The 27640-nt window shown below is 42.6% G+C and overlaps 4 protein-coding genes, 1 long non-coding RNA gene and 1 pseudogene across 7 annotated transcripts; 1 reads left to right on the plus strand and 5 right to left on the minus strand.

The window, feature by feature from the left end:
* Nucleotides 1–586: 586 nt before the first annotated feature.
* On the minus strand, nucleotides 587–6085 carry LOC136443990 (uncharacterized). The gene is made up of 5 exons (XM_066441381.1): nucleotides 5645–6085; nucleotides 3800–4411; nucleotides 3073–3206; nucleotides 1568–1667; nucleotides 587–1077 (listed from the first exon to the last, which is right to left on the minus strand). The coding sequence occupies exons 1-5, from the start codon at nucleotides 5864–5866 to the stop codon at nucleotides 1057–1059; spliced, it is 1089 nt and encodes a 362-aa protein (XP_066297478.1). The 5' UTR covers nucleotides 5867–6085; the 3' UTR covers nucleotides 587–1056.
* On the plus strand, nucleotides 2239–10074 carry LOC136443992 (uncharacterized). The gene is made up of 4 exons (XR_010757217.1): nucleotides 2239–2369; nucleotides 3119–3260; nucleotides 4273–4424; nucleotides 9911–10074. It is a non-coding gene; the product is annotated as an uncharacterized lncRNA (long non-coding RNA).
* LOC136443988 (actin, muscle-like) lies at nucleotides 6480–9100 on the minus strand. Its single transcript, XM_066441379.1, has 5 exons — nucleotides 8979–9100; nucleotides 8317–8707; nucleotides 7854–8100; nucleotides 7402–7593; nucleotides 6480–7165 (listed from the first exon to the last, which is right to left on the minus strand). Exons 2-5 carry the CDS (start codon nucleotides 8689–8691, stop codon nucleotides 6840–6842), a joined length of 1140 nt encoding a protein of 379 aa, XP_066297476.1. The 5' UTR covers nucleotides 8692–8707; nucleotides 8979–9100; the 3' UTR covers nucleotides 6480–6839.
* A 1014-nt stretch (nucleotides 10075–11088) lies between the features above and the next one.
* On the minus strand, nucleotides 11089–13771 carry LOC136443987 (actin, muscle-like). The gene is made up of 5 exons (XM_066441377.1): nucleotides 13638–13771; nucleotides 12931–13328; nucleotides 12447–12693; nucleotides 12130–12321; nucleotides 11089–11942 (listed from the first exon to the last, which is right to left on the minus strand). The coding sequence occupies exons 2-5, from the start codon at nucleotides 13303–13305 to the stop codon at nucleotides 11617–11619; spliced, it is 1140 nt and encodes a 379-aa protein (XP_066297474.1). The 5' UTR covers nucleotides 13306–13328; nucleotides 13638–13771; the 3' UTR covers nucleotides 11089–11616.
* Nucleotides 13772–17818: 4047 nt separating this feature from the next.
* On the minus strand, nucleotides 17819–27492 carry LOC136443986 (actin, muscle-like). 2 transcript variants are annotated; one of them, XM_066441376.1, is made up of 5 exons: nucleotides 27469–27492; nucleotides 19519–19918; nucleotides 19134–19380; nucleotides 18793–18984; nucleotides 17819–18638 (listed from the first exon to the last, which is right to left on the minus strand). In XM_066441376.1, exons 2-5 carry the CDS (start codon nucleotides 19894–19896, stop codon nucleotides 18313–18315), a joined length of 1143 nt encoding a protein of 380 aa, XP_066297473.1. In that variant the 5' UTR covers nucleotides 19897–19918; nucleotides 27469–27492; the 3' UTR covers nucleotides 17819–18312. The 2 variants fall into 2 exon arrangements, with proteins under 2 accessions (XP_066297473.1, XP_066297472.1); XM_066441375.1 differs by lacking the exon at nucleotides 27469–27492 and adding an exon at nucleotides 20522–20637.
* LOC136442952 (actin, muscle-like) lies at nucleotides 24217–26646 on the minus strand (annotated as a pseudogene). Its single transcript, XR_010757071.1, has 4 exons — nucleotides 26318–26646; nucleotides 25694–25940; nucleotides 25341–25532; nucleotides 24217–25213 (listed from the first exon to the last, which is right to left on the minus strand). The product of XR_010757071.1 is annotated as an actin, muscle-like (transcript).
* Nucleotides 27493–27640: the final 148 nt, after the last annotated feature.

Consider the following 27640-nt stretch of genomic DNA (forward strand, 5'->3'; position numbering starts at 1 on the left):
TGTCAGAGATGTGTGTTTGATTGGGGTGAGTCCCAGAAATCTTTGGAAATGAAAAGATTTTGAACCTGGCAGGCGGTGGCGATATGGCCGCTGTGGTTAGAACTGTTAGTCGGCCATGTGACCGCCATTGGCGATGTTACAATGTCGGCGTGTTGCGATGTTGGCCGATCTGGAAGTCGTGTGTCCGTGACTGCATTGGAAGCGCGCCCGCTATAGACTACTAGTAATTCTGAATGCTTAGGTCAACGGGAAAAATCCAAGACACCGACAAAAAGTGACCGCTATGGCCTGATGGTTGCCATGCAAAGGTGACTGATACAGGTTTGACTGATGTGCAACCAAAGGCACATCAACATTCAATAGGGTTCAGGTTATTGTCAAGCAGATGTTGGGATGCTAAATTGTTTTCCTGGCTGCCCTTTTCTGTATCAAGTTGTTTCTCCCATGTTGAAGACATTTAACGATTTAGCTTTCCCACCATCTGCTTGGAAATGAGGATTATATTAGAAAAGTTCACAAGCAGGAAGATACAATGCACACAACGCAATTCCTTTTTGTTTTCCCTTTGAATTTTGGCTGCATCGCAACTACACAGAAATATTGTTATTCTATACATGATCAGGGTGCTTATTCACTATCAAAACTTCAGAAAGTAAAGCCATACCATTACCATACATGTGGAAGGTACATCATGCCCCCCTCCCCATTCATGTCCAATCATCCTAACTAACTATCCTATACCTTCCCCAAGAGTTGAAAATGAAATGACCTCCAATGACTTAATTTTGACATTGTACAAAGAAAACATATAACGTTACCAGTGTTAGTTTACAAGCAAATGTCAAGTATTAACTAGTTATATCACCCAGAACATCACAGGCATGTGCAGACAGATATATCTTTGAACATAAGTGAAGTGATCCAAACCTGATCACTAACATGAACATGTTAAATCTCTAGAATCTTCTAACATTCTTACATTTTGATTCAATGTCTTGTGCTATTATACCGCATGGCAGTGTCGGCGCCTTGGAGCTTCTTGCGCGATAGCTGGTCTCAACTTTCTGCTGACTGATTCTGAAACAAATCCACATCATGTGATAAGAATGAATAATCCTGTATATCAGGTGAATGTTATGAAAATGTTATATCTGGGTTTATGTCATGTTATCTAAACAAGTTGTTAAAAACATACATTCAATGATAATGTCTAGTTGGAAAACATTTTAGGTTGCACTTGCCTTCTGAAACAGACAGGTTACTAGCAGGTAAATTTAAAAAAAAGTACATGTACCTTTACATGAAATTCATGTTACTAATTAGTAACTTTTTGTCTCAGGTGTATGAAAGGTTATTTTGCCTAGGTGTGCACAATTTCTGAACTTAATTATTTTATACCTTTGACTAAAAGGAATGAAAAAAGTGTCCAGTCTAACATCCAAGCTAGTGGAGTCACGCACGTTACATATAAGACTGTTCAAGAGCATTTGAATACTAATAGAGTAAATCTTTATCCATGTATTACAAAAGTGGACAAGAAAATGATATAGCTAAAGGAAGGACAAACCTGTTGCTGACTGGTTTCCTCCAACATGGCCTTCCTCCTTAGTCTTCGTTCGATGAGTTTTTCTTGCAATGAGGCATCTTGTCGTAGTCTAGCTGTACTTCTGGTGATACACAGACTAGTTTAGACTGGCACAAACAGGCTGTTGTCTTAGAAAAAAAATCATGTAGACCGTGAAACTGTTTGCTGCTGACAATCTTCCGACATACAAATGTACCTGTAGACTCAAAGACCGACAAAGAGATACACTGTCTTCCAATCGTTATCGGTACAATACATACTTACAAAAATGTCAACCCAGAAACATTTCTCTACTACTGTCATGTTCAGCTGCCAGCTTCACGGTCTTGCAGCGACCCCTTGTGTTTAGCATGCACAATGCAGGTGTCTCGTTGATGCAGGAAAAAGAGACTTGATGCTGATTGGCTAATACGTAGGCTATCGCTAATATGATTGGACAAAAATATCCAATCGTAGGAGAGTCAAGTTTGACAGGCAGGGTAAAACTTACCGAAGGTGTCAAATTTCTACGCTACCGATTGGTTAACCTGGCTTGAATTTCTACCAATGGGAATGTTGAACACATTACCAAACTGACCAATCACAGATAAGAAATCAAAGCCTTCCCAAGTGCACCTTGGATGACTGTAATAATAATTTTGTCCACAAGGCGACGCTGCAGTACCATGTACCAATACACCACTGGACCTTATTGTCTGGCAAAAAGAACAAACAAACTCCGAAATAGCGCATTATTGAGGTCATGTGATGTTCTTTTCCGGACATTTCCTGCCTGGAGACTAAAGTAAGTATACACAGGACGCTGTCGTGGGGAAAACAGAGGTGACTTTCCAGTCTCTTCGGTGGGGTGCATACGAGGGAGAACGAGGTAGGGACATCAGACGTCAACAAGATTGTAGCTTAAGTTTAACGTTAACGTTCATTGTTGTTTCGTGCCATGACATTTCTGTGAAGTTCTGTAAAGCGTGCACTAGTAGCGTTCTCATTTTAAATGATATTTCACTCATGACTTCCGGCATTTTGCAATGACAGGATGAAAGGTGGGAGGGGGGCAGGGACAGTTCAACCCTGACTTTACAAAAGCGCATGTCTTGCTCTGTATAGATGAGACTTCCTTTCCGTAGATGCCTTCCTAACTACATTCGGGGACATTATATGCTTCTGCCTTTTTTTCATTACCAGCATCACAAACCAGTATCTAAGCTACTTCTTCGGGGCACTTAGGTGCTGTCCTTGGTGCTGAATGGAAGTAAGTAGCAGCAGCGTTGCCAGTCAGCAGCGCCTTCTAGCGATGATATCATAAAACACACGTCTCACCACTTAACGTTAATGGTTGTAACGTTATACTAGTAGTAGTTAACAATTGATATTTTGGACAAATACTGTACAGAAGTTGCAATTTAGAATAAAACGTCTTACATTCTTGACATTCTCTATTTCAGCGGCATACCCAGTACCACATGTCCAGAGACGTGTACAACACTAACCTGGCATGTGTCAGTCTGTTCGCCTCCTCCCTGTGTTGCTCTATAGTACGGGAAACTGCCGACTCCACCTCGGCCGACGGCTTGTCACGGCGCGCCATCAGCCGCATCCGCCCCACGATGCCAGACAACAACCCCTGGGATGGAAATGTAGAAATTAGCAAGTTAGACATAAAGTCAACATCATCAAGGTAACTTTAAATTTTGTTGACTGAAAGCACTGGTGCACGCATACTGTTTGACTTGTAATTGATGAGGAATAAAGCATAGCAGTCGGTTATACCGACATCACTTGCTTAACCTACAGAGTCATTTCGTCTAACATCAATGTAAAAACCATTTTCCTTCTCCAAATGTGACAGCAATGTTGTTTTCTAAACGTAAGGTATCCTACCGTACTAATTAAAACCTACAAATGTAAGTTTCATGTAGGCTTCAGGTTCAAGCCATGTAGGCCTTACGTTTGCTTACGCAGCCACGGTGACGCAGCACACAGTTGTGATACTGTAAGTGCAGAAATGTTCGAGGTGATTTAATTTCGGGGTAGGGAGAAAATGGAGTGTTCGCGGCGGTTCTGAGTTCGCGTTTGAAACAATAGTAGTGCTACAGTCACAAAATGGAATGGCTTTTCGCGGTGGTTAAAACCGCAAACATAAATCCACCGCGAACATTTCTGCATTTACAGTATCTCACATTCATCTGTATACTACGTCACATCCTGTTGACCTACCTTCCAAGAAGCTCCTGTTGAGGCCGTTGTCGGACGCGTGTTGTTCCTGCCAGTTACGCCGTTATCATTATCGATAGAAATGATGTCCTCTTGTGTGGCTTCCGTCGGCCTTGTTTGGATGTGACGTTCACGAGAAGCTGTGTTTCTGCGATTATTCTGCGACGTTCCCTTCAAAAAATCGTCTCCGGGGCGATCTACAGTTCCAGATGATTGTTCAATATCGTTGGTTTTGTCGTGAACAGTTCTGTTTAGTGTATGACTACTTTGATGACGCATGTCTGCATACGGTTGCTTAGCATAGCTTCGGTTTTCTTGATGACTGTCCTTCGGTCGACTTTTGTCAGTTTGCTGTGCGTGTCCACCCACCCCTGCTCCATAAAACGAATGTTTCTTGCCGTTTGGATATAACTGTAAACTGGGCAGGTCTCCGAATGTAGGTTTTACGCCTTTCTCTACCTCGTATTCCGTAATAGGGCCGAGTCCGCTGGACGCTTTCCGTTGGATGGGCGGCAGAGGTTTGGCGCCTACTCCTGACTGGCTGATCGCATTGAGATCCACAAGGGATGGCCGCAGAGATGCGCCTCCTAGCGGCCAGGACTTGTGTACCAGAATCTGCCGAAGAGAAGTAGATTACTAAGCATTTTGTTTCCTCTGTTGTTATTGTCCTTAGTTAGTATGTATGTATGTCTACATGTACATTCATAACATCGATCAGCGATAAAGAAAGATATATCCTCAATACTCGCAATAGGCAACACGACATTGTTATTTTTCCGTGGATTGAAATGAGTGGAACACTTCTTGAACCTGATCATTAGATGTCCCGTATATTCTATCTGTACGATCTGGACATGTCAGTTGGCACGCGAATGTGCCAGATTCAATTACCATAAGTATCCATGTGTGCATTTTGTGTAGTTTTTTTTTTATATTGTTATCAAATTTACAGTGGCGTAGCTCTAATTCTTGAAGGGCGCAACATCATATTTGAAAAAAAAAAAGTACATCTGATGACGCAAATGGAACAAACCATGCCATGAAGTGGCAGTGTTATTCCTCAAGTGTCCGCATAGTCACTGTTGCTCGTTTATATGGTTTCACATTAATATTTCAAGTCGGTATTAACGACCACAGTAATATTCGGTGGTAGAACCAAACCCCCCAGTCACTTTTAATCCATATCTTTAGACCCAACGGTACTGCGGTGAGCCTATACATGTAGTATTGGTTCTTTGTGTCTCGCAACCTTCCAAATCCTAATATCTAAAATTACAAGTATAGGCTTCTGTGATGCCCTATTGTAGTTGATAATTCTACACGTGCTATGTACCATTTTATAGAATACTTAATTCGACTTACTTTGTGGCCAGTAAAGGTTTACGAGATCAGGGCATACAATAGTTTGTATTAATAAATAATATATCCTGTTGTGTTGGGGACGCAGCTACGGTTTAGAACTGTTGAAAATGAGAAAAGCTATGTACAATGTAAAAGGCTTAACGTAAATGCCGCTTGCAAGTATTTTGTTGTGTTCTGCTAAAATTTGTCTTTTTAGTCTTACAACTTACAGTGTCCATTCGTCACGCCACATCCTGGCTTTTGATTGTGACGAACATCTAGTCCACTATGAAGGATAGTGCCTGAACGTAGATGTTCGTTCTTTACTAAAAATTGCAACAAGACAATACATAGTGGAGCGCCAGACAGACAAGCTGATGTTGCGGACCACTCGACATTGCAAGTACATTAAATACAACTTCGGCAATAACACACTAGAGGCATCTAGCTATAGCTCTAATGTGAAGGAACCTGAACGGTTTATCAATTACCAATGTAGACACCTACCTCTCCAGCACGAGTTTTCCTCTTCCCCATTGATTTGGTTCTTCTGTGGTGTAGAACAGGAGTTTCACTGAGATCTCGCGGTGTCAGACGATCTTTCCCTGGGCCGGGGAACTCCTCATTGCCTCCGTCTGTTGTTCTCTTTCTCCCGTTCCTCCGTACCTTCGGGAGTGGCGAGGCGTGTGGGGTTCTGACATGCCCCACTGCGGGGAGCCCGCTTGTCATAGTCGTGGTTAAACTATCCTGTCTTGTAACAGCTTAGTTACATTTGTACTGACACCTCCCGGGATACAGGACGTGTAAGTCATAAGAAGCTTGAAGACGCAGTTTGAATGTATCACACCTAGTAACGTCGAAAAGGACCCTTTGTTCGTGTCGGCTTCTCAAGCGTTGTTCATTTGAGTAATTACGTGCGGATCAGGAGGTAATGTCGAAGTTCACCAAGCGGAAACGTGTACAAAACAGCGGCGCCGTTACCAGGTTTTAATCGCGGTTACAAATGCCACACCTCTGAATTATTTATTAGGTTCTTTCTGAACGCTGGTTGGGTGGTTGACAGGTAGACGACCTTAGTAGATACGGTATGGTTATTCACAACACGTACACCCTCAACATTCAGTTACAACTTCTTATTTTATATAGTCTCTTACCTGATGTGTCTATGAATAATAAATACATTCTGTCATCATAATATCAATTGAAAGCAGCATTGCGTCCATGCCAACTGTCTAACGTACTGGGTTTCTCTTAGATACTGTCACGCCTATTGTTTTCTACGTCATTTCCTTCTATTTCTATTTTGTGGTTTCCCGAGAAAGCCAGACACACTCTGTACAGGTAGCATCCACGTATTTTATTAGCGGACAGAGGGAATGTAATACAGGACAATGTAACATTAGCAGGGTGTGTCCTACTCTCCAACACACAGTATCTCAGGATCCTCTGATACAACACAGTCCTTCGCAACGATATTCATGAAAACCGTGTCAACACTTCATCAAACTTTACCTTATACGATGGCTTTAAAGGGGATTTCCAATACAGTAGCTAAGGACCAATTAGCTCAACTACCACAAAGTACCTATTCAAACAACACGTAAGATACACGAATCTACTGTGTCATACGAAAAGGTGGTCTGGTCCACGTTCGCAGCTTTGTCTCGTTTCACGAACTTTACACACATATATTGGAGGTCATTTAGAAGCATTTGCGATGAACGATGGCGGGACCGGCCTCGTCGTACTCAGCCTTGGTGATCCACATCTGTTGGAAGGTGGACAGGGAGGCCAAGATGGAGCCGCCGATCCACACAGAGTACTTCCTCTCGGGAGGAGCGATGATCTTGATCTTCATGGTGCTGGGGGCAAGGGCCACCATCTCCTTCTGCATACGGTCACCGATGCCAGGGAACATGGTGGTGCCACCAGACAGGACGTTGTTGGCGTACAGGTCCTTACGGACGTCGATGTCGCACTTCATGATGCTGTTGTAGGTGGTTTCATGGACGCCAGCCGTTTCCATACCTGTCGATGGTGAATAATTATGTTGGTCAAGGACGGAATATTACACTATGGCAATAAAGACTAACAAGTTCTCTTTCTCTTATAAAAGGTTATCTAACATTTGCAATATGTATAGACGTAGGTTTCATATGAGAGGTTCATCGACATCTCAATCTTATCTAACCAAGGCAGTTCTTAGCTTTAAAAGAGCACTTCAATTCGATCGTCACCTCTATAGTAGTGGATCATTCACTTACCCAAGAAGGAAGGCTGGAAGAGAGCCTCAGCGCAGCGGAACCTCTCGTTGCCGATGGTGATGACCTGTCCATCAGGCAGCTCGTAGCTCTTCTCCAGGGAGGTGGAGGTGGCTGCCGTCAACATTTCCTGCTCGAAGTCCAGGGCGACGTAGCCAAGCTTCTCCTTGATGTCACGGACGATCTCACGCTCAGCTGACCAGGAGAAAGAATTAGGTAGAAAACTCAGTCTCTAAAGAATTACTGGCGGATAAAACGGTTATGCAGTGGTCGATGGAAATTGTAGCGAGGCCGATACCCAGTGCAAAATTGGAGTTTAGACATGTTGCCAATATGATATCTATTTTCCTTTATCTTAAAATCATATAAACGTTCACAATTTCTACCATAAAAATCCTAAATCTCAGCTGAGCTTAGATACATATAGAAGAGGTTAACGAAGTGGAAAGTCTCACCAGTGGTCACAAAGGAATAACCACGATCGCACAAGACCCTCATCAGGTAGTTGGTCAGCTCACGACCGGCCAGGTCCAGACGTAGGATGGCGTGAGGCATACAGTAGCCCTCGTAGATGGGTACAACGTGGGAAACACCATCGCCGGAGTCCAGCACGATACCAGTGGTACGACCGGAGGCGTAGAGGGAGAGGACAGCTTGGATGCACACGTACATGGCGGGGGCATTGAAGGTCTCGAACATGATCTGGAAGAAGAGTGAGAATCAAACATTCTGCTGTGTTTTGGTCAAGTAATTAATATTCACTTGGCATGGCTTGCTTTTCAAATGCATTCCTCTATCTTTAACAATTCTTATTAGTCATGTTTTTTGTCTGTTACAAAAAAGAAAAAAAACTTTTCGATGGTTTCAAATTACTGTTTACTTGAAAACTGCAATAATGGAGCTCGTTAAAAGACAAACCTGTGTCATCTTCTCCCTGTTGGCCTTCGGGTTCAGAGGAGCTTCAGTCAGGAGACTTGGGTGTTCTTCAGGGGCGATACGCAGCTCGTTATAGAATGTGTGATGCCAGATCTTCTCCATATCGTCCCAGTTGGTGACGATGCCGTGCTCGATGGGGTACTTCAGGGTGAGGATACCCCTCTTGCTCTGAGCCTCGTCACCCACATAGGCGTCCTTCTGACCCATACCGACCATCACGCCCTGATGTCTTGGGCGACCGACGATGGATGGGAAGACAGCCCTAGGGGCGTCGTCGCCGGCGAAGCCAGCCTTAACCAGTCCGGAGCCATTGTCAACAACCAGGGGGGTAGCTTCTTCTTCTTCCTCGTCACACATGTTGGTCGGTAGTTAGCTGGAGGTTAAAAAAGTTCGTGGAATCTGTTATCTACTGAAATGTTTATCGTTCAGACAAGAAACGAAAAAAGGATGAATCAGCAGCGGATCTGCACAACATGTACAGCACAAGGGTATCGAGATCATTTCTCTAGACACCCTAAATACCGCTGTGATTATTTCTATTGTAAAATCCTTATATAAAACGAAGGAAATAACGCTGCCGCTCAACACTGCATACTGCCAACGCCAATTGTGCACGACGGTAATGTTTAAAAAAAGTTACTTACCTCTGCTGATCAGATCCAAGCACCAAAAGCCGCTGGATGCAGATGGTAAGAAACATGACAGACTGTAGCCTTATTATATGATTTCTGTGCCTACGCCCAGTGCTAAAACAGAACTTTTTTCACGGAAGTTACCCCCCGTATATGGCAAACACGCCTTATTAGCCAACTCTTGTCTGGTAGTATCATTGGGAGCGCCAAAAAGTCGCGATCTTTCTAAAATTACTAAGGAGTGTCGTTTTCATGTGCATACCAGATTTATTTTAAACTATAATGGCTCTGTTGAAAGTATCATTTTGTCCATCAGGGTATATCTATAGTCACGCATAGGGTGGGTCATGTAATACAGGAGGATAGGAGCTTCATATTATGGTTGGTGTAAAGATATATGCGATTCTACTTTGTTTTGTAATTTCTTGAATATCATTTCAGCACACTTGCCACTTAACTAGATAGCAAGGCACAGTGTTGTTTATGTATATCTTTAAAAAAAGAGGCATTCCGTTTAAAAGTGGCAAAACTTTGCTTTATATCATGACGTAGTCTGGACGATCGCCTGATACTATATCATTAGACAACGTATTTCGTTTCAAACAGATAAAAATCTTACCTGTCTAGTATATATTTTGCCAACGCAAGCAGCTTCCAGAAGGTTTCGTTTTCCGGATCAGGCACTTCTCTTTGACTTAATCCCAAAGAAAGATTCATTTTTGTTCTTGAACATCGGTGTAGCAAAAACTCTTGCTGTGTCTAACGCTTATCAACCTTGTTATTACAATATCGACAAGCGATTCCATGTGATATCGGTAACAAAGCAATTCTAGCGTAACAATGATTGTTATCGTGTAGGACGTTGCAAAAGCTTTATAAGCTGCATACAAAATGTTTACATTTAATCTAAGAGCTAGCTCTCTATCAGATTGTGTTTCTTACAGAACGCCGCTGCTGTCTTGTGGTGACGTTGTACAGGTCATCAGCCGAAAGTTGTCTATTCGTTAAGCCGAGATAAAATATCTTTTGTATTTAAACGATCTTACGAATAGATTAAGACGAATCACGAGTCGTTGAATTAAATCAACTTATTAGTTGCATGTACTGAGTTACTGACGTGGCCTTATGCTTGGGCACAGTTTAGCAGATGATGTGCGTACCAGATGACATCGCCAGTTGTGATCAGCGGATGTTATTTCAGAATGGATGATATTCAAGGTCAATTCCTGGTTCATAGCTCGGCATTTGAGTCTCCACGCCGGAATGTTGTTCTGATATCAATACATGTCTGTCCGGCATTCGTACCATTCTAGGAACATTTTCTCATGCCTTTCCACAGCCACATTCATATCTTATCTAGTGATGACACCTTTCGTCTGAAACTGAGACATGTATGTGAACCTGAATCGTATAACCAGCAAACCAGCGAACAGGCTGTGTAAGGATCTAATTCTGTAAAATTTGACGGTAGCAGATGGCGGGAATCTAGTCATATTCCTTATCTAATAAGTGCTGTCCATGCATCTGTTGTGTTACCCCGAAGGCAACGCATACTAGCATGAGTGTTTTGTGTCTAACCTTCAGCTTGGGTTGGAGCACTTTTTAAACCAACCTACAACTCTTTAAAAGCATACAGCCTATTTTGCAAGTAAATGAGGTTTGTGATCAACAATGCACAATCTTTATTTGGACATGATCTATTTCACTCTGTTTCACTCAATATTGTTTTCTTATCTGAAAACGCTGGATAAATGACTTGCACGTATGCCTATTAGTGGTGGTTAACGTTACCGATAAAAGTGCAAATCCGATACCCTTTTGGTTGAGATCACTCGACAATAGTAGTTTTTCTTCACAATTATTTGTTTGCAGCGTATTGACTGACATAGATCACATACAACAGGTCATTAGACTACTTCATCCATTAGAAGATGTGCGTATTAAGCGGTCTTCGTATGAAACTTCTGTTCATACTCAATACCATATTTTCCATTAATATGAATGTACACGTTTCTGGTTATTTTCCAACAGACGGCCGAAAACATTCATTGCCATTGGCCTTCAATTACACCCTTCAGCAGCAAGGAACAACCCAAAGAAAACAGATGGACGGATCAAGTCGTAAAGAAAGATGACAATGTTTAATCTCAAATTGCATGTTCTGATCACAATATCAGTGAGTACCTGTTGCAACAAATTAACATAACATAACATATCATAACATAACATAACATAGAATAGATAAACATAACATTCATTAGAACTTCTCTACCAGTTGACAATCCTTTGATACATCGCTTGGTAAGAAGATGATGATGACAAAGTTTCTAGTTTTATATTCATGACTAGCAAGCGTTCTAAAATCGTTTCCCTTCTCTCAATGACGTGCAAGCTTCACTCGCGATCCTGTTACCTACTAACTACCAACTTTAACCCAAACCATCGTGATATTCTCGCCCGTATGTCTTTCTTCTGTTGGTGATGTTTCACATTTGCCTGGTCCCCATTCTTTCCGTACATATAATAAATTTTCTGTCGCCAGAAACAAAACAACTACAACGCAAAGTCAAATATTAATGTTAAAACAAACGTCGAACCTAAATGTTGTTACATTAAGTTAAATGTTCTGATTAGAATGAGGTTGTGGAGATTAGAAGCATTTGCGATGAACGATGGCGGGGCCGGCCTCGTCGTACTCAGCCTTGGTGATCCACATCTGTTGGAAGGTGGACAGGGAGGCTAAGATGGACCCACCGATCCATACAGAGTACTTCCTCTCGGGAGGAGCGATGATCTTGATCTTCATGGTGCTGGGGGCGAGGGCCACCATCTCCTTTTGCATACGGTCACCGATGCCAGGGAACATGGTGGTGCCACCGGACAGGACGTTGTTGGCGTACAGGTCCTTACGTACGTCGATGTCGCACTTCATGATGCTGTTGTAGGTAGTTTCATGAACGCCAGCCGTTTCCATACCTGTCGATGACAACACAGGTTGATCGTCATGTGGTACGAGAATATCGATCTATTGAAGCCATGGAATACAAAATGCATTGTCCTGATATGAAATTGTTACAAAATATTACTTTACTATCACTACAGCTAAGACAATGTTCAGCTTCTAGAAGGAAGGCCAATTTGCCGTCACTGCAGGTTCACTTACCCAAGAAGGAAGGCTGGAAGAGAGCCTCAGCGCAGCGGAACCTCTCGTTGCCGATGGTGATGACCTGTCCATCAGGCAGCTCGTAGCTCTTCTCCAGGGAGGTGGAGGTGGCTGCCGTCAACATCTCCTGCTCGAAGTCCAGGGCGACGTAGCCAAGCTTCTCCTTGATGTCACGGACGATCTCACGCTCGGCTATATTAGACAAGGGAGTTATTGTTTCGAACGAAATTGGTAGAATTTATTCAGCAATTTTCACATAGAAATAGCCAATGTTTGAAAGAGTCGTTATGATAATCTAATCTTCAAATAATACCTACCCGTAGTTACAAAGGAGTAGCCACGGTCGCACATAACCCTCATCAGGTAGTTGGTCAGCTCACGGCCGGCCAGGTCCAGACGAAGGATGGCGTGGGGCATACAGTAACCCTCGTAGATGGGTACAACGTGGGAAACACCATCGCCGGAGTCCAGAACAATACCAGTCGTACGACCGGACGCGTAGAGGGAGAGGACGGCTTGGATGCACACGTACATGGCGGGGGAATTGAAGGTCTCGAACATTATCTAGAAAGGTAATGTTAAGGGTATGCATGAGTAGAGTCATCTGTGAAGGATTATTTCACACCTGCTCGCTTGTATGTATTGACCGCATTTTCTTCATCTATTTTGGATAGAAGTATGCTGAATGTGATATTATATTGAACTGCTGAATCACAACCATCAAAGTTTAAAAGTATACATTTGGTGGGTCAGCCGATTGAACCAATCTAAATTACTTAGAAATACAGAAAAAAGACAAACCTGTGTCATCTTCTCCCTGTTGGCCTTCGGGTTCAGAGGAGCTTCAGTCAGGAGACTTGGGTGTTCTTCGGGTGCGATACGCAGCTCGTTGTAGAAGGTGTGATGCCAGACCTTCTCCATATCGTCCCAGTTGGTGACGATGCCGTGCTCGACTGGGTACTTCAGGGTGAGGATACCCCTCTTGCTCTGAGCCTCGTCGCCAACGTAGGCATCCTTCTGACCCATACCGACCATCACGCCCTGATGCCTTGGGCGGCCGACGATGGATGGGAAGACAGCCCTAGGGGCGTCGTCGCCGGCGAAGCCAGCCTTGACCAGTCCGGATCCATTGTCGCAGACCAGGGGGGTAGCCTCCTCTTCTTCCTCGTCACACATGTTGCTTGATTAGCTGGGTATGGCTGACACGAGAATAATAACGAATAATTGATTTGCTTTTTAACATCTTGTCTACCTTGTCCTCTAAACATTCTGGTCAAGGGACTGCAGATGAAGAGAGGGCGATATGTAGTACTAGTATATCAACGGTTGCCCATGCACTAATAATCTAAAGATGTTACTACAGTACATCAATTCTCATAATGGGATAAAGATTTCTATGTGTCCCATCCTTTTTTTGTGATTTGTATACGCATGTGAATCATAATACAAATCCAGAATCGTTGATTTAATTTACTACGTTAACAAGAAAAAGGAAACACTGTTCATACCTTGTTCGAAGGCAACAGGGATGACCTGGCAGCTTGCAGCGTCTGGTAAAGCTAACATCTACTGGAGCTGTATTTAAGCGTTTGTGCGTTGGTCTAGTGGCCAAAAACAACGGGATATTCAAGGAAGTTGCTCCCAAATAAGGTTTTTTGTTAGTTATAGTCGGATGTCAGCCAACCAGGTCCTTTGCAGAGATTTATAACAGCACAATTATACGCCCCCCCATTGAAGTTTAATGCTAAGTTCATATGGGTGTGTGCGACCATTATACATTCCACGTTTATTTTCAGCAACGACTTTCTACTTGTTAGTATCACTTTAGTGTCTAACGTTTCATGTATCATAGTTGTTTCGTGTTGTCATGGAGGGTATATATGTAAAGCTATGTTCCACATGGCTATAAATCTGAGCTAATAAAAGAAAGACGCCTGAAAGCTCGCTACCACTGCAGCTGATGATATCTAGTATCAAACACAACGGGGGACATTTGACTGTATTTAATGCTTGTTACAGTCAGACCCATACCTTGTGAATGTCTACCGTTAGTATACAACAAATCTTTGATATCCATTCAAAATTACAATAGTTTGTTTTTCCTCTATTGTTGCTAGTCTTCTTCTTACTTTATTCTGTTGACTTTTCTGGATTTTTTTGTAGATTGTTAGCACTTAGTGAAGTGCATGGATGTAGGTTATCAATGTTAGATCACTATCCTAGCAACTGTACCGGTAAGAATGTGAACACCGTGAACCGACTGAACTCATATGATGTAGATCCTGTATCAGGGTAATAATGGCATGATGTACCGCTTCCATGTCATGAAATGTGAATCTTGCTTGTTGGGTTTCAAAGTAGCACAGTTTTCGTGGAACTTTCGAACGTTTGACCATAAGTTGGCGTCTAAAATAATATAGTCGGCACATTCTGTAGCTTTAGACATCTCATTTTCAATAGTCATATCGTTGATGATCGAGTTAAGATATTTTGATACTTCTTGTTGTTTGCATTAAGGACTACATCAACAAAGTCCTATTGTCTTTTGTGTTTTGCTTTTCGTATCATGCGTTTGTTTAGATTATAAACCCTTGCCGTACATTTTTGAACTGCATATTTTTTACATATTTCTTAACAAAGTTATTCGTCACTTAGACGCCTTGGAAGACTCCTCGCTTTGTTAAACTCTACGAAAAGGACTCTAAGACGCTGCGCAATAGGGGGTCATAGTAGTCTGTACCTGTTGTCTTTCTAAGATCAACCTCTGATCCTTGCTGCATCTCTAGATCCGGTCTGCCAGGAATACCATGTGTTCCATTGTTTAGTACAATTATATGGCACAGTTGCTACGAAGTACATCACTTATAACACACGCCTCTGTACATGTATGAGGGAAGATGGGAATATTTTTTACAATACTTTATCATCTGCTAGGTTATGCGTCTGAATTGATATCTTTTCGGTATGGATTAAAACGTTTGTGATCTGCCCACATCGGCATGTAATTTCCGACTAAAATGTAGATGGTAATCATGAAATTGGACACAGTTGTATGAAAAATATAGTCTTTTGCGTATATTTCTACGTATACACACCCTGTTTCAAATATGGAAAGTATTCAACAGTTTGTCACGATACTCAGGATATCACTCTCAATGACAAATTTCAACGGCTGGTATTCTAATGTATAACCTAAAATTAGCCTAAAGACAGAATAGGCTGGAGAATGTATAACATTATGTTATAAGTCCCATTTGCTTGTAGTATGTGAATGTTCAGCGTTGTGCGTCATGTATCTTACAATCTGTACAGTGTTGGTGAATCAGGCGAATCGTGAATCTTGCAAAAAGCTACTTGTAACTTTGTGTTTCTATGGTGGTGAACAATGACTCTTTGGGGGATGGCCAGGATGCTGCAAAGTTCGGGCATCTCAACATGTCATGTATGGTACTTCTTTTTGTCAACCATCTGCAAGTTGATTTTTTATTTGGACCTGGCATTTGTGGCTTACGTTTGCTCAATAGCCTGCTTCTCGGTACTACCTGTACTATACTAATGTCAGCTTCTTCAAACATTTTCTTATGTTCTATCCCTAAATGTTTCATAGTCTTGGGCACCAATTTTCTTTCTTTCATGTTTCCTTTTTTACGTTCATGACATTTCTGTTCAAAATCTATTTAAATCTCTGTACTGACAGATCCTCATAATACATCCGTATAGTAAATATAATCGCTGTTATTCATTTTCCTCCAATACATTCATTTTTGATACAGGATCCTGTATCAAAAATGAATGGAACTTGAAGGTCACTTTAACGTCTCAAAGATGGCTAGACTGGGTCTGTAGATATTCTGATTTATTGACCTGTGTCAATCCAATCATATCATATGCAAACTGATAAACCCGTTCAACTCTGTGAAGGTCATAGAGTAAGTGAAGGATAAGATACTCACACAAACCGTGCAGTATTACCCATGTCGCATGATGGTGCTTGTGAGCAAGGACAGAAGCTTCAGTGACAAGTCAATGACAACTCAAGCGAAATCCACATTGGATGAGTCTATTTATTTGGAAAAAAATGTTCAAAATGTCATCAAAGAAACACTCTACCAGGACATGGAAAATATGGAGTTTAAAAACAAATATCAACACTTGCACCTCTTATGATGATTTGTCCTGTTCCACACCAGTTCCTGCAAGATGATGGGATTGGTAGAGCTTATGACTCTCATGATCATTATGATATCAAGTATGTAAATATGGATCACTTATATCAAGCTGCAAGGTTGTGTGTTGATTAATAGGTCTTGAGTGGGAGCTATATCAATTACGTTGACGATTTCATATCGGTAAGGCGCCCATTCCATGGACGGTGATTGCGCTGAGCTCTTGCTGCAACCTACATTGAATCTGTGTAACCTTAACTTCATAATTGGAATATCATGCAAGATGTACAAGTGTGAGTGAAAAGGTAACAAAACACACAAAACCTAAAACCGTTTGCTTTTTATGTATGAAATTCGTAGAGCGCTCTGTCATTATATTTTACGTCACTGCGCGATCATAGCGAGGTCGCCGCCCTAATAGATGGGGGTGTAAATCTCTCTCAGGCCGAAATTAAGAAAGCTCTGATAAAGAACTGCCAAGCTTCAGGTCATAAAGTCAATAGATCTAGTTTTTCCCCAATATAATTCAGACGAGTTGCGGTCATGACCGATTAATACAGTTCCATGTCGGTAGATGGCGTTCCTCTACAAGTTCACTATCCAACTCCTAATGTACCCGATCCCTTCATCCCCCGAAGGGAGTGATAATGGCAAGTATTTCGCAAGGCATTTCTGTTGATTTACGTTAATTAGGACAATAAAATTTTTATAAAACTTTTATAGCCCCTCTAAAAGATTATTCCTATCATGTAAACTGAACTGAAATATCGCTGTAATCATAAGTACTAGCTATCGTGGCCACGTTGCTTCAGCGGGCGACGCCATTTTGACCTGGAAGAAGGTCACACACGAGACCGAGGCAACCCTAACGACCATACTTGGCATTTTTGTAACATTCATGACCATACCAGGCGGCCATTTTTCCGAACGCTCCGACGATATGCCGACGTTGTGCGAAGTAATAACTTTCACTGCAAGCATGCGGGGCTACATATTTGGGATATTCCTATCTGTCATATGTGTGGAAACTCTATCCACATTTTCATAGTGCCACAGAAAGATTTGTTCCACGTGTTATTATGGTCGTCACTACATCTAGCATGAATGGCACTTGCACATGCAACCGTCAATCGGGACGTTTCCCCCTTAGTGATGGGACAAAGCGCTATTAAGAAACAATTTATATCTTAAGCCCCCCTCGCAATGGACCCTCGGTACGCTGCGTTCTAAACTGGATTTGTGTTACCCTTGACTTTATAATGGGAATATCATTCAAAGCGTACAAGTATGACCAAATAAACAACAAAACACACAAAGCTTAGAATCTTTTTTTGTCGATGAAATTCGTTGAATGCTTTGTCAATTCGATCGGCCGCAGCGACGCCGCCAGCGTGCCGCGGGTCCAGAGGGTGGGGGGGAGGCTTTAGGGTTGCTATAGATGATAGTATTGCTGTTAAAAGATCTATTCTAACATTGCATTATGTATCGCTAATGTTATAATTGCTTATTAAAAAATGCACACATTTCTTTTTAAAGGAGAATCCTTTATTATAACAGAGAAAGCAGACTGAGATATAAGCGTCCTGCAAATGACACTTAATACAGATAAAAATAGCAGAAACTATTCACAAATGAAACTTTCAAGAATTCACAAAAAGACATGGATGATATACAAGTCATTTGTAACCTGTTGACGATACTAACCACTAAGACATACATGGTTTTAAACATGATTCAGTTTTCCACTATCTATTTCTACGAACCCGTTCCATTCTATGGCATCCACGTACTTCACAACACCAGGCATGATCCATAGCTCCAACAACTGTACCCGTACTCTCCACTCTGCTATGGCAGTAGGTTCAACTGGTCCCAGTAACAAAACGACTTACAACATGTGAACAACAACAGCGCTAGCAATTACGATAGATTTTGCTGCGCTTTCATTTTTTTCCAAGAATGCAACGAAATGCAAGCACAATGCAAATGGACAAGAAACGAAGACTGTTTTGTCCATTTAGAAGCACTTGCGGTGGACAATAGCTGGACCAGACTCGTCGTACTCGGACTTCTTGATCCACATGGATGCGAAGGTGGACAGGGAAGCCAAGATGGAGCCACCGATCCAGCAGGAGTACTTCCTCTCTGGGGGAGCGATGATCTTGATCTTCATGGTTGTGGGAGCCAGGGCCACCATCTCCTTCTGCATACGGTCACCGATGCCAGGGAACATGGTGCTACCGCCAGAGAGCACGTTGTTGGCGTACAGGTCCTTACGGACGTCGATGTCGCACTTCATGATGCTGTTGTAGACGGTCTCATGAAGACCAGCAGACTCCATACCTGAAGACATAAAGCGAGTAGAATTCATATAGCGATCAAAAACATCAACAAAATCATTAAAAAAATCATTATCATATGTACAGTTGTTGTTCTTGACTTATGTGTAGCTTACTGTATCAGGTGTCAAAAGTTGTGAGGGAAACTAAGATCTTACCCAAGAAAGATGGCTGGAACATGGCCTCAGCGCAGCGGAACCTCTCGTTGCCGATGGTGATGACCTGTCCATCAGGCAGCTCGTAGCTCTTCTCGATGGAAGTGCTGGTCGCTGCCGTCAACATCTCCTGCTCGAAGTCCAGGGCGACGTAGCCCAGCTTCTCCTTGATATCACGGACGATCTCACGCTCAGCTGCATCAGAGAAACGTGGAATTGTTTAAAGAGTCGATAGAACTTATTCAGCCATTTTTGTAGAAGGAGTACAGAATGTTTGAAAGAGATGTTGGGATATTGTTGAACTACCTTCTGCATTGAAAATATAGTCAGCAAATGGCGCTTACCCGTGGTCACAAAGGAATAACCACGGTCGCACATGACCCTCATCAGGTAGTTGGTCAGCTCACGGCCGGCCAAGTCCAGACGAAGGATGGCGTGGGGCATGGCGTAACCCTCGTAGATGGGCACAGTGTGGGAGACACCATCGCCGGAGTCCAGCACGATACCAGTCGTACGACCGGAAGCGTACAGGCACAGAACAGCTTGGATGCACACGTACATGGCAGGAGAGTTGAAGGTCTCGAACATGATCTGTGGGGAAAAGTGTCATAAATAAGTCCATCAGGTCTTGAAACTGATTAAACATTCTACCTTTTGGCCTTGCACATTTTGGTTTGAAAGAGCACGCAATTAAAAAGCACGAATCATTGACAGGTGGAAAACGCTCACCTGTGTCATCTTCTCCCTGTTGGCCTTGGGGTTCAGGGGAGCCTCTGTCAGCAGGCAGGGGTTCTCCTCGGGGGCGATACGCAGCTCGTTGTAGAAGGTGTGATGCCAGACCTTCTCCATATCGTCCCAGTTGGTGACGATGCCGTGCTCGACTGGGTACTTCAGGGTGAGGATACCCCTCTTGCTCTGAGCCTCGTCGCCAACGTAGGCGTCCTTCTGACCCATACCGACCATCACGCCCTGATGTCTTGGGCGGCCGACGATGGATGGGAAGACAGCCCTAGGGGCGTCGTCGCCGGCGAAGCCAGCTTTGACCAGTCCGGAGCCATTGTCACAGACCAGGGGAGTAGCTTCTTCCTCTTCGTCGTCGTCGCACATGTTGACGGTTTAGGTGTGGGTTCTGTTCAAGAAGGACAATAAAATAGGCTGTTACAGACATTTGAACCTTCTTATATATTCTTATGAGAATCTACCTTTCATGTCATGGCAGAGAGGGTGCTGGTATGAAATCTGGTAGTTCAAGTCTGGAAGTCTTTTACAAGCTAAGTGTTTCTTGTGGCAAAATGTCACATTGGTATGCTAAGAATTACTAGCCAGTATTTGCAACATGGTTGTTAAAGTGTGGCTTATAGCATCCCAGTGATCGTCCCTTATGACCAGGAGGTCCTTTGTCAAATTTTCTAATAATCACTGCAAAGAGGCATTGCTGATTGCAACATTGCAAAACTTACTTCATTCCATACTCTGCAAGTAAAAGATATCAGGACGAAGTAAAGAAAAACTTGGTTCAATGAGTAGAACCCTAATCATGCAGATATGCATGCTGCAACTCCAGTGACCATGATCTGCAATCTTATGATGAAGACGTTGTTCGTCGTCCAAAAAAGCCAACAAGAGTGCATTTTTAGAATGATTGCTAAAATATTCTGCTATGTATGCTGCAGTTACAATAAGTATTAATGCAGGCAAGACTAGATTCCACCAAGTAGACAGTATGTCCTACCTGCTAAACGTTCGAGACCTTCAGCTAGAAGCCTGGAGCTATGGGTGATCCTCACAGTTCTTTTCCGTCCTTTTAAAATGTCGGAAGATTTACATATCGCCATATAGACCAACAATTCGGCAAAAACTACACCTCAATATAGATAAGTAACTAGACTCGACATTTGTTTTGTCGCAATATGTTTTCAGAACCACGTTCGGGGTCAAGTGGGCTATTTGAAGCATGACAACTGAGACATGGTTTGATGCGCTAAGTGTTTGTATCCTTGACAAAATCTTTGGAATAACAAGGTTATGATTTGGCTTTAATTACTTTATGGTATCTTTCACGTTCTTAGAGTTCTAAAGCACTATAGATGCGTTTTCATTTTGTGGTAGATGTTCAGCAGGGTAACATTCCCAACAGTGTACCAGTGAACTCTTCAAGTTGCACTGTCACAGGCTGGCAATCCGTCAAGGATTTTGACACATTCCTTGAGGCGACGGATTATCACCTCTACATTTTACGATATACACATCGTAAACATTAAAATGTTTTAGACAGTGTTTAAGTTGATATAACACATAAAATGATTTACAGCAATGAGGAAACACTTGGGTACTTATTTACTTTGCCAATCGGTCCCTAATTGGCTCATACTGTGGAAATGTCGCTGTAATAGAGGTTCCCCAATAGGTTGGTATATGGTACAAATATTACTCGAAAGAAGATGCCTTCTTATCAAGTTTTGGAAATATCTTGACTCTATAGCATACAGTAAGAGTTTGACTAAGAAAGCAGTGATAGCAAATACCATACATCAATTGCCATGTGTCCTGGACCTCAAATGACATGCCGTTGCACACGGACACATGCCTGAGTGGCGACTGCCATGTTTGGAACCTACTTCCAGGAACGGGCGCCTCATTTAAAACGAACATGCTGCCTTCTGCACTCGCAAACTCTATTAGATCCATCGTCCAACCAAAACATGTTTTCAACCAGTTATAATTCGTGATTTTGTGCTATATCTAATAGTGGCTCTTTCTAGTTATGCTACGAATATATGTCTTATTGTTTTCTAATATAATGACAGGAAAAATATTGGTTTAGCTACTGGTTTAGTCTGCTTACTTACTTCATTGAAAGATTTCCAATTTGCAATCTTTTCTTAGTGTCCTATACATTATGCCGAAAACGTATGCTGCAATATCTATCAAAAACAGCTCTATCCTCTTGAATAACTAATTTGAATGACTTGAATGATATATTTCAAAGGATTACATGGCGACAACTAACCCAAAAATGTATGCATACATTGTACCGGCGGCGTCCGTTGCTATGGATATTTAGGATGCATGACTCGAAACGTTCCCAGATATTCATTTTAGAGTCACCCACTGTCCTTACTAAGATCAAGTTTTGTCCCACTATACTAGTATATAATACATGTGTACACACAGAATGTTTGCGATTTTCGGCCATGAATTTGTTACAAAAATGTTTTGAATTCAGACCCATGGTTTGGTGATTATAATGATAAGTAGGTGCGCAAAAGAATTGACCAATTTTGGAGGACATACATAATTTGGGATTTTGATCTATGAATCATTGAAATTGGACATTTCTCGGGTGAAATTTGCACCTTACACCATAAGCATCGAGAATGTGCCCCTAGTTGATCTCGATTAGGCCTGCCTGTCACTCTAAGTTGCTCTTTATGACTAAACTCCGCATGGGTACCTGCTCTTCAACCTTGTATGTGAAGGCAATCATAGTTTATCTTGATCCTTGTCACGCATTGACAAGTTGCGGGAGGATCTAAGGTCTAAGGCCTAAGGTAAGGTTGTCATGCATTGGGCTTAAACAGGAGTGAGTGAATTTTGGGCCCCTTGAAGCTTTTGTTCGAAAGACAGCTTTCTTCAAGCTGCGAATCACGAGCTGGTGATGATTCTTATTGAGGTTTGAGACGCTTCTTAGTGCTTTTTCTAATGCACCATACTCCCATTCCAGCAGGCATTACCAGAGTGCTGTTGCAAAAATTGACATATTTATCTAGTTATAGATCTATTTTGCAAGATCTGGATATGTGCCACTCGCAGAACATAGAAACCCATACAAGTTATGTAAGAACAAGCCTCGGCTATTGTACATGGGAGTGTATCATTTCTGCTGCCGAAAATGAGCCAACCGGCCTTGATGTTCATCTTGGCATAACTCCATAAACAATTGAGGAGGCTTGCAAAATGAGATTCGAAGCTATATGCCAAGTTGCTTTGGCTACTAGTTTATTCCTGACATGACCAGTCTCACACCAGTGGTATTCTCGTATGCACTTGTAGATACTGGAAGACAATACTAAACACCAGTATGTAATGAATATATCCGCGTACACTTGTTCTAACAAAATGAAGTTAGACTCTGAAGCTATGACCAACGATGACGGACATCAAATATCCATTATCTTTAGCCACGTAATGATTGTGGAATGTAGCATTTCGGGTAAATGTCCCGTTACATAAACGGTTTTCGGAGAAGTAGTCCCCAATTATGGCCATCAGGACAAACAGATATTGCAAGTATGTTATGAACGATAAATAACTGGGAAGTAGATATGATTGACAGTGCGGTCTGACTAAACAATCCACATTCACCCGTACAGCAGGAGGTGACCAGTACGGTCACTGGATGAATGGGAGCACGTGAGGAAATACAACTATGAGAATCATGCCCTACCGACAGTGCCACTGAACACGACAGAACCGAAATCATGTAACACTGCGTATATCTTATGTTGAAGCTACAATAAGCTACTTTCTGTAGCTAACTGACAGCCCATTGCTACCACATGCATGGCTCAAAATGACACAGAATAACATCATATGAAGAACATTACTATTTGTTAGCTTTTGTGCATTTATAAGTTACAGATGTTGAAAGAGGAAAACTGTCATGATCATTGATTTTGCCATTGTCGGCTATTGGTTGTGAATCAAAGAAGGTACATTTGTTTTAGACCGAGTATTGTACAAGGTGCACTGAATGAATGGTTTTCTGCGAGGAAAGGCGTTTTCAGATGATCAACATAGAAAATGTGGGCCTAACCAGTAGAGTAATGAATATAATAATAATATCAGGTGTATTTGCAGCCAGTGCCACAGGCAGGTACCCAATATAAAGTACCAAAGTCGCTGGCGTATTATCAACACAAAGTGTCTGTTCATCATTGTTTATTTGAACCTTGTCGTCTAAGATCCAAGGGCCAATACGAATAGGAGAAACAGAGATCAACAGTCTCTCCAATTCAGTTCGAAGATGTCTGCATTCGGGTCTAGCTTGTCTTTTGTAATTGTAACGTCCTGCTGTTTACACATGTAATGGGAGTTGGTGACGTATAAGGTTTTGTCGCCTGTTGTTTATGGAAGCCCTGGTCGCGTCACGATGCAGATGTCAATCATGACACAGTTACTACTGGTCAACAGCCATTCCAAACGGTTGTATTGATAAGCTTGGTGAGGTCGATGGCTATTTTGTAGCACTCGGTGATATATCATCTTTGCTCGGCATGTTTATACCTAGCTCGTTTCCAAGGACACCGAAACCCTTCTATTGTATCTTGATATGATAAAGAAGACAATATTCTAAGACCAGTGCATAATATCCTAGGTATGAACCATGTCTTTCTTGTAATAGGTAAGAAAACCCCGTCAGCAAGGTTTGCATTTGTACTGAAAGCATTTTATTAGCCTTGGTAATACAAGATAAGGGGAATGCCTGAACAGATAGATATGTAACATCACAAATGCAGATTTATATAGCACTTCATGTCAAGAAACATTGACAACATTGGTTGTTGGGATTGACAAGAGGCATATCACTTGCACATAGAGACGGTGCACAGTTATAACAGAAATAACAGGTAAGCATTGCGGATCTTCCACGGACAATGCGTAAAGCCATTCACTTTCTACACTTTCCCGTTATTCCGTTCGTCGTTACGCTTTTCCATATATATACCATCGTCTCTTTTCCTGTAAACTGCATGACGCATGTGTGGATGGCGACTTAGACTGGTGAATGTGGTGCCAGAATAGAACCCTTTGTCGACCAGATTATATACATGTATGGACAGTGACAAAGGGATGCATATAGTACACACTTCTTATACGATTACTGTTTTCTTAGAACTTACGCATCGAATTCGATGAATGTAATATATGCCAACAGGCTCCATGATTGCCTCATCTCAACAATTGGATCTCCTCGCTGACGTACACCTAATCAAGTCATTTCTTAACACTGGTCCCAACACACAATATGGAAGAAAGCAACAGGTAGCCACAAAGGGTACACAGTACAGTTACAATTCCCAACAGGATTGCATCGCTTAGAAGCACTTGCGGTGGACAATGGCGGGGCCGGCCTCGTCGTACTCGGACTTCTTGATCCACATGGATGCGAAGGTGGACAGGGAAGCCAAGATGGAGCCACCGATCCAGCAGGAGTACTTCCTCTCTGGGGGAGCGATGATCTTGATCTTCATGGTGCTGGGGGCAAGGGACACCATCTCCTTCTGCATACGGTCACCGATGCCAGGGAACATGGTGGTGCCACCGGACAGGACGTTGTTGGCGTACAGGTCCTTACGGACGTCGATGTCGCACTTCATGATGCTGTTGTAGACGGTCTCATGAACACCAGCAGACTCCATACCTGATTGAGAAAACCGCAAAACGGAAAACGATTAAATTACTGGAAATACAACTGATGACGACAAGACATAAAGGCACCCAAAATGTTAAGGAGAATGTGTATTGGTACTGAAAAGTATTTTCCGTACCCAGGAAGGAAGGCTGGAAGAGAGCCTCAGCGCAGCGGAACCTCTCGTTGCCAATGGTGATGACCTGTCCATCAGGCAGCTCGTAGCTCTTCTCCAGGGAGGTTGAGGTGGCTGCCGTCAACATCTCCTGCTCGAAGTCCAGGGCGACGTAGCCCAGCTTCTCCTTGATGTCACGGACGATCTCGCGTTCAGCTGCATGTCGAAAAAAAATTGAATTGAGATCATAAGACGGTAAAAGGCAACGCAATATACATAATAATGCCCAATTATGGCAACGTTGAAGCCAAAAAAGCAAAATAAGTCTTGTGGACATTAGATAAAGTATTCGGAAGAGTCAATAAAAAGAAGCCTACCGGTGGTGACGAAGGCGTAGCCACGGTCGCACATGACCCTCATCAGGTAGTTGGTCAGCTCACGGCCGGCCAAGTCCAGACGAAGGATGGCGTGGGGCATGGCGTAACCCTCGTAGATGGGCACAGTGTGGGAGACACCATCGCCGGAGTCCAGCACGATACCAGTCGTACGACCGGAAGCGTACAGGCACAGAACAGCTTGGATGCACACGTACATGGCAGGAGAGTTGAAGGTCTCAAACATGATCTGGTGAAGTAACGTAGAAAAGTCTGTTCAGATCATGAATGTCAACACATACAAGTAGAGATTATTTTAAGGGGGGTGCACACATTGTATTCCCACTGTTTGAAAACATCTGTCCAAAGACTTCCACCTAATTTTGTTTTCATGGGCACAAACCTTACTGACTTCCAGTTCTCGAACATTGTCAGTGATTAGCGATACTTATGCCTTAATCGAGTAGAACGTGTTTACTGCAAACCTGATAAGAATTGGATAATTTCTATTTTGCTACGGATGTCATGAATTTGGCAAAACTAATGTTTACAACCACTTTAACGACCATCTAAACCTCACTATTTTGCCAGCTCTTCTGAATCATGTGTGGTAAGTATATAATTCACCTGCGTCATCTTTTCCCTGTTGGCCTTGGGGTTGAGGGGAGCCTCTGTCAGCAGGCAGGGGTTCTCCTCGGGGGCGATACGCAGCTCGTTGTAGAAGGTGTGATGCCAGACCTTCTCCATATCGTCCCAGTTGGTGACGATGCCATGCTCGACTGGGTACTTCAGGGTGAGGATACCCCTCTTGCTCTGAGCCTCGTCGCCAACGTAGGCGTCCTTCTGACCCATACCGACCATCACGCCCTGATGCCTTGGGCGGCCGACGATGGATGGGAAGACAGCCCTAGGGGCGTCGTCGCCGGCGAAGCCAGCCTTGACCAGTCCGGAGCCATTGTCACAGACCAGGGGAGTAGCTTCTTCCTCTTCGTCGTCGTCGCACATGTTGACGGTTTATGTGTGGGTTCTGTTCAAGAGGAAGAATATTCGCTGTTACGGACGTTTGAACAATGTTACCATCTACCGTTCATGTCAGAAAGGGTATTGACATTAATTATATCAGTTCATTTTTTGGACCAGTATGTCGATAATTTAAGTGGGTTCTCTGGAATATTTAAGGGATCCTCGATTACTAGCTTTGACATCTAGTCTGACAGGATTTCTCCTTGTGACAGACAATATTCTCAGCTTCCTGGCAGATTTATCTTCCGGGTCACAGTAAAGATTCACACCAGACGTAGTCGTTATCTTTACATTCTCCCCGTGCTCATTGTTGCCATGTAACACTGGCAACCAAAACATTAATTGTATAGAAATTTTAGTAACCGTGCAAATATGCCCAAACAAATGACTTGTCATGGCTTATTGTCGCTAAACCGTATTCTCGTAAACTAATAAAAGATCCGTAGATATTTTCTTGTTCCTCGTTACATGTATCATGTTTAGGTTATCCACCCTCCTCTCGCTAAGCATATGAGATATACGAAAGATCTACCTAATTCTTTTGCTTACAAACTTACTATAGTGCATGCCAAATGTTCTAGATATAGTTGGATAGCTGCTACCGTCTTTCAATGCATCGAATTGACCCTTATTTGCTTCAGCCCTGTGGATAACTGTTAACAGACCCACGAAAGTAATCGAGCTACATGCAGCTTGAGACTACTGGTAGCCAAACGCCTATAACATCAACGTCACCACTATCAACGTCACAGTACCTGTGTGGTCTTGAACGAAGCCTTCAGCCAGTTGTTCCGGCAAGTGGGTAACCCTTAGTCATGTTGCACGCAGTATTTATACTGTTAGTTAGACATCATTTGCATACAGACAATCTATTCTTAATATAGCTGCGGTCTACATCTTGCAGCGTCAAGGAATACTTGTCCGTTA

The sequence above is a fragment of the Branchiostoma lanceolatum genome, chromosome 10, assembly GCF_035083965.1.
Source record: "Branchiostoma lanceolatum isolate klBraLanc5 chromosome 10, klBraLanc5.hap2, whole genome shotgun sequence".
NCBI lineage: Eukaryota > Metazoa > Chordata > Leptocardii > Amphioxiformes > Branchiostomatidae > Branchiostoma > Branchiostoma lanceolatum.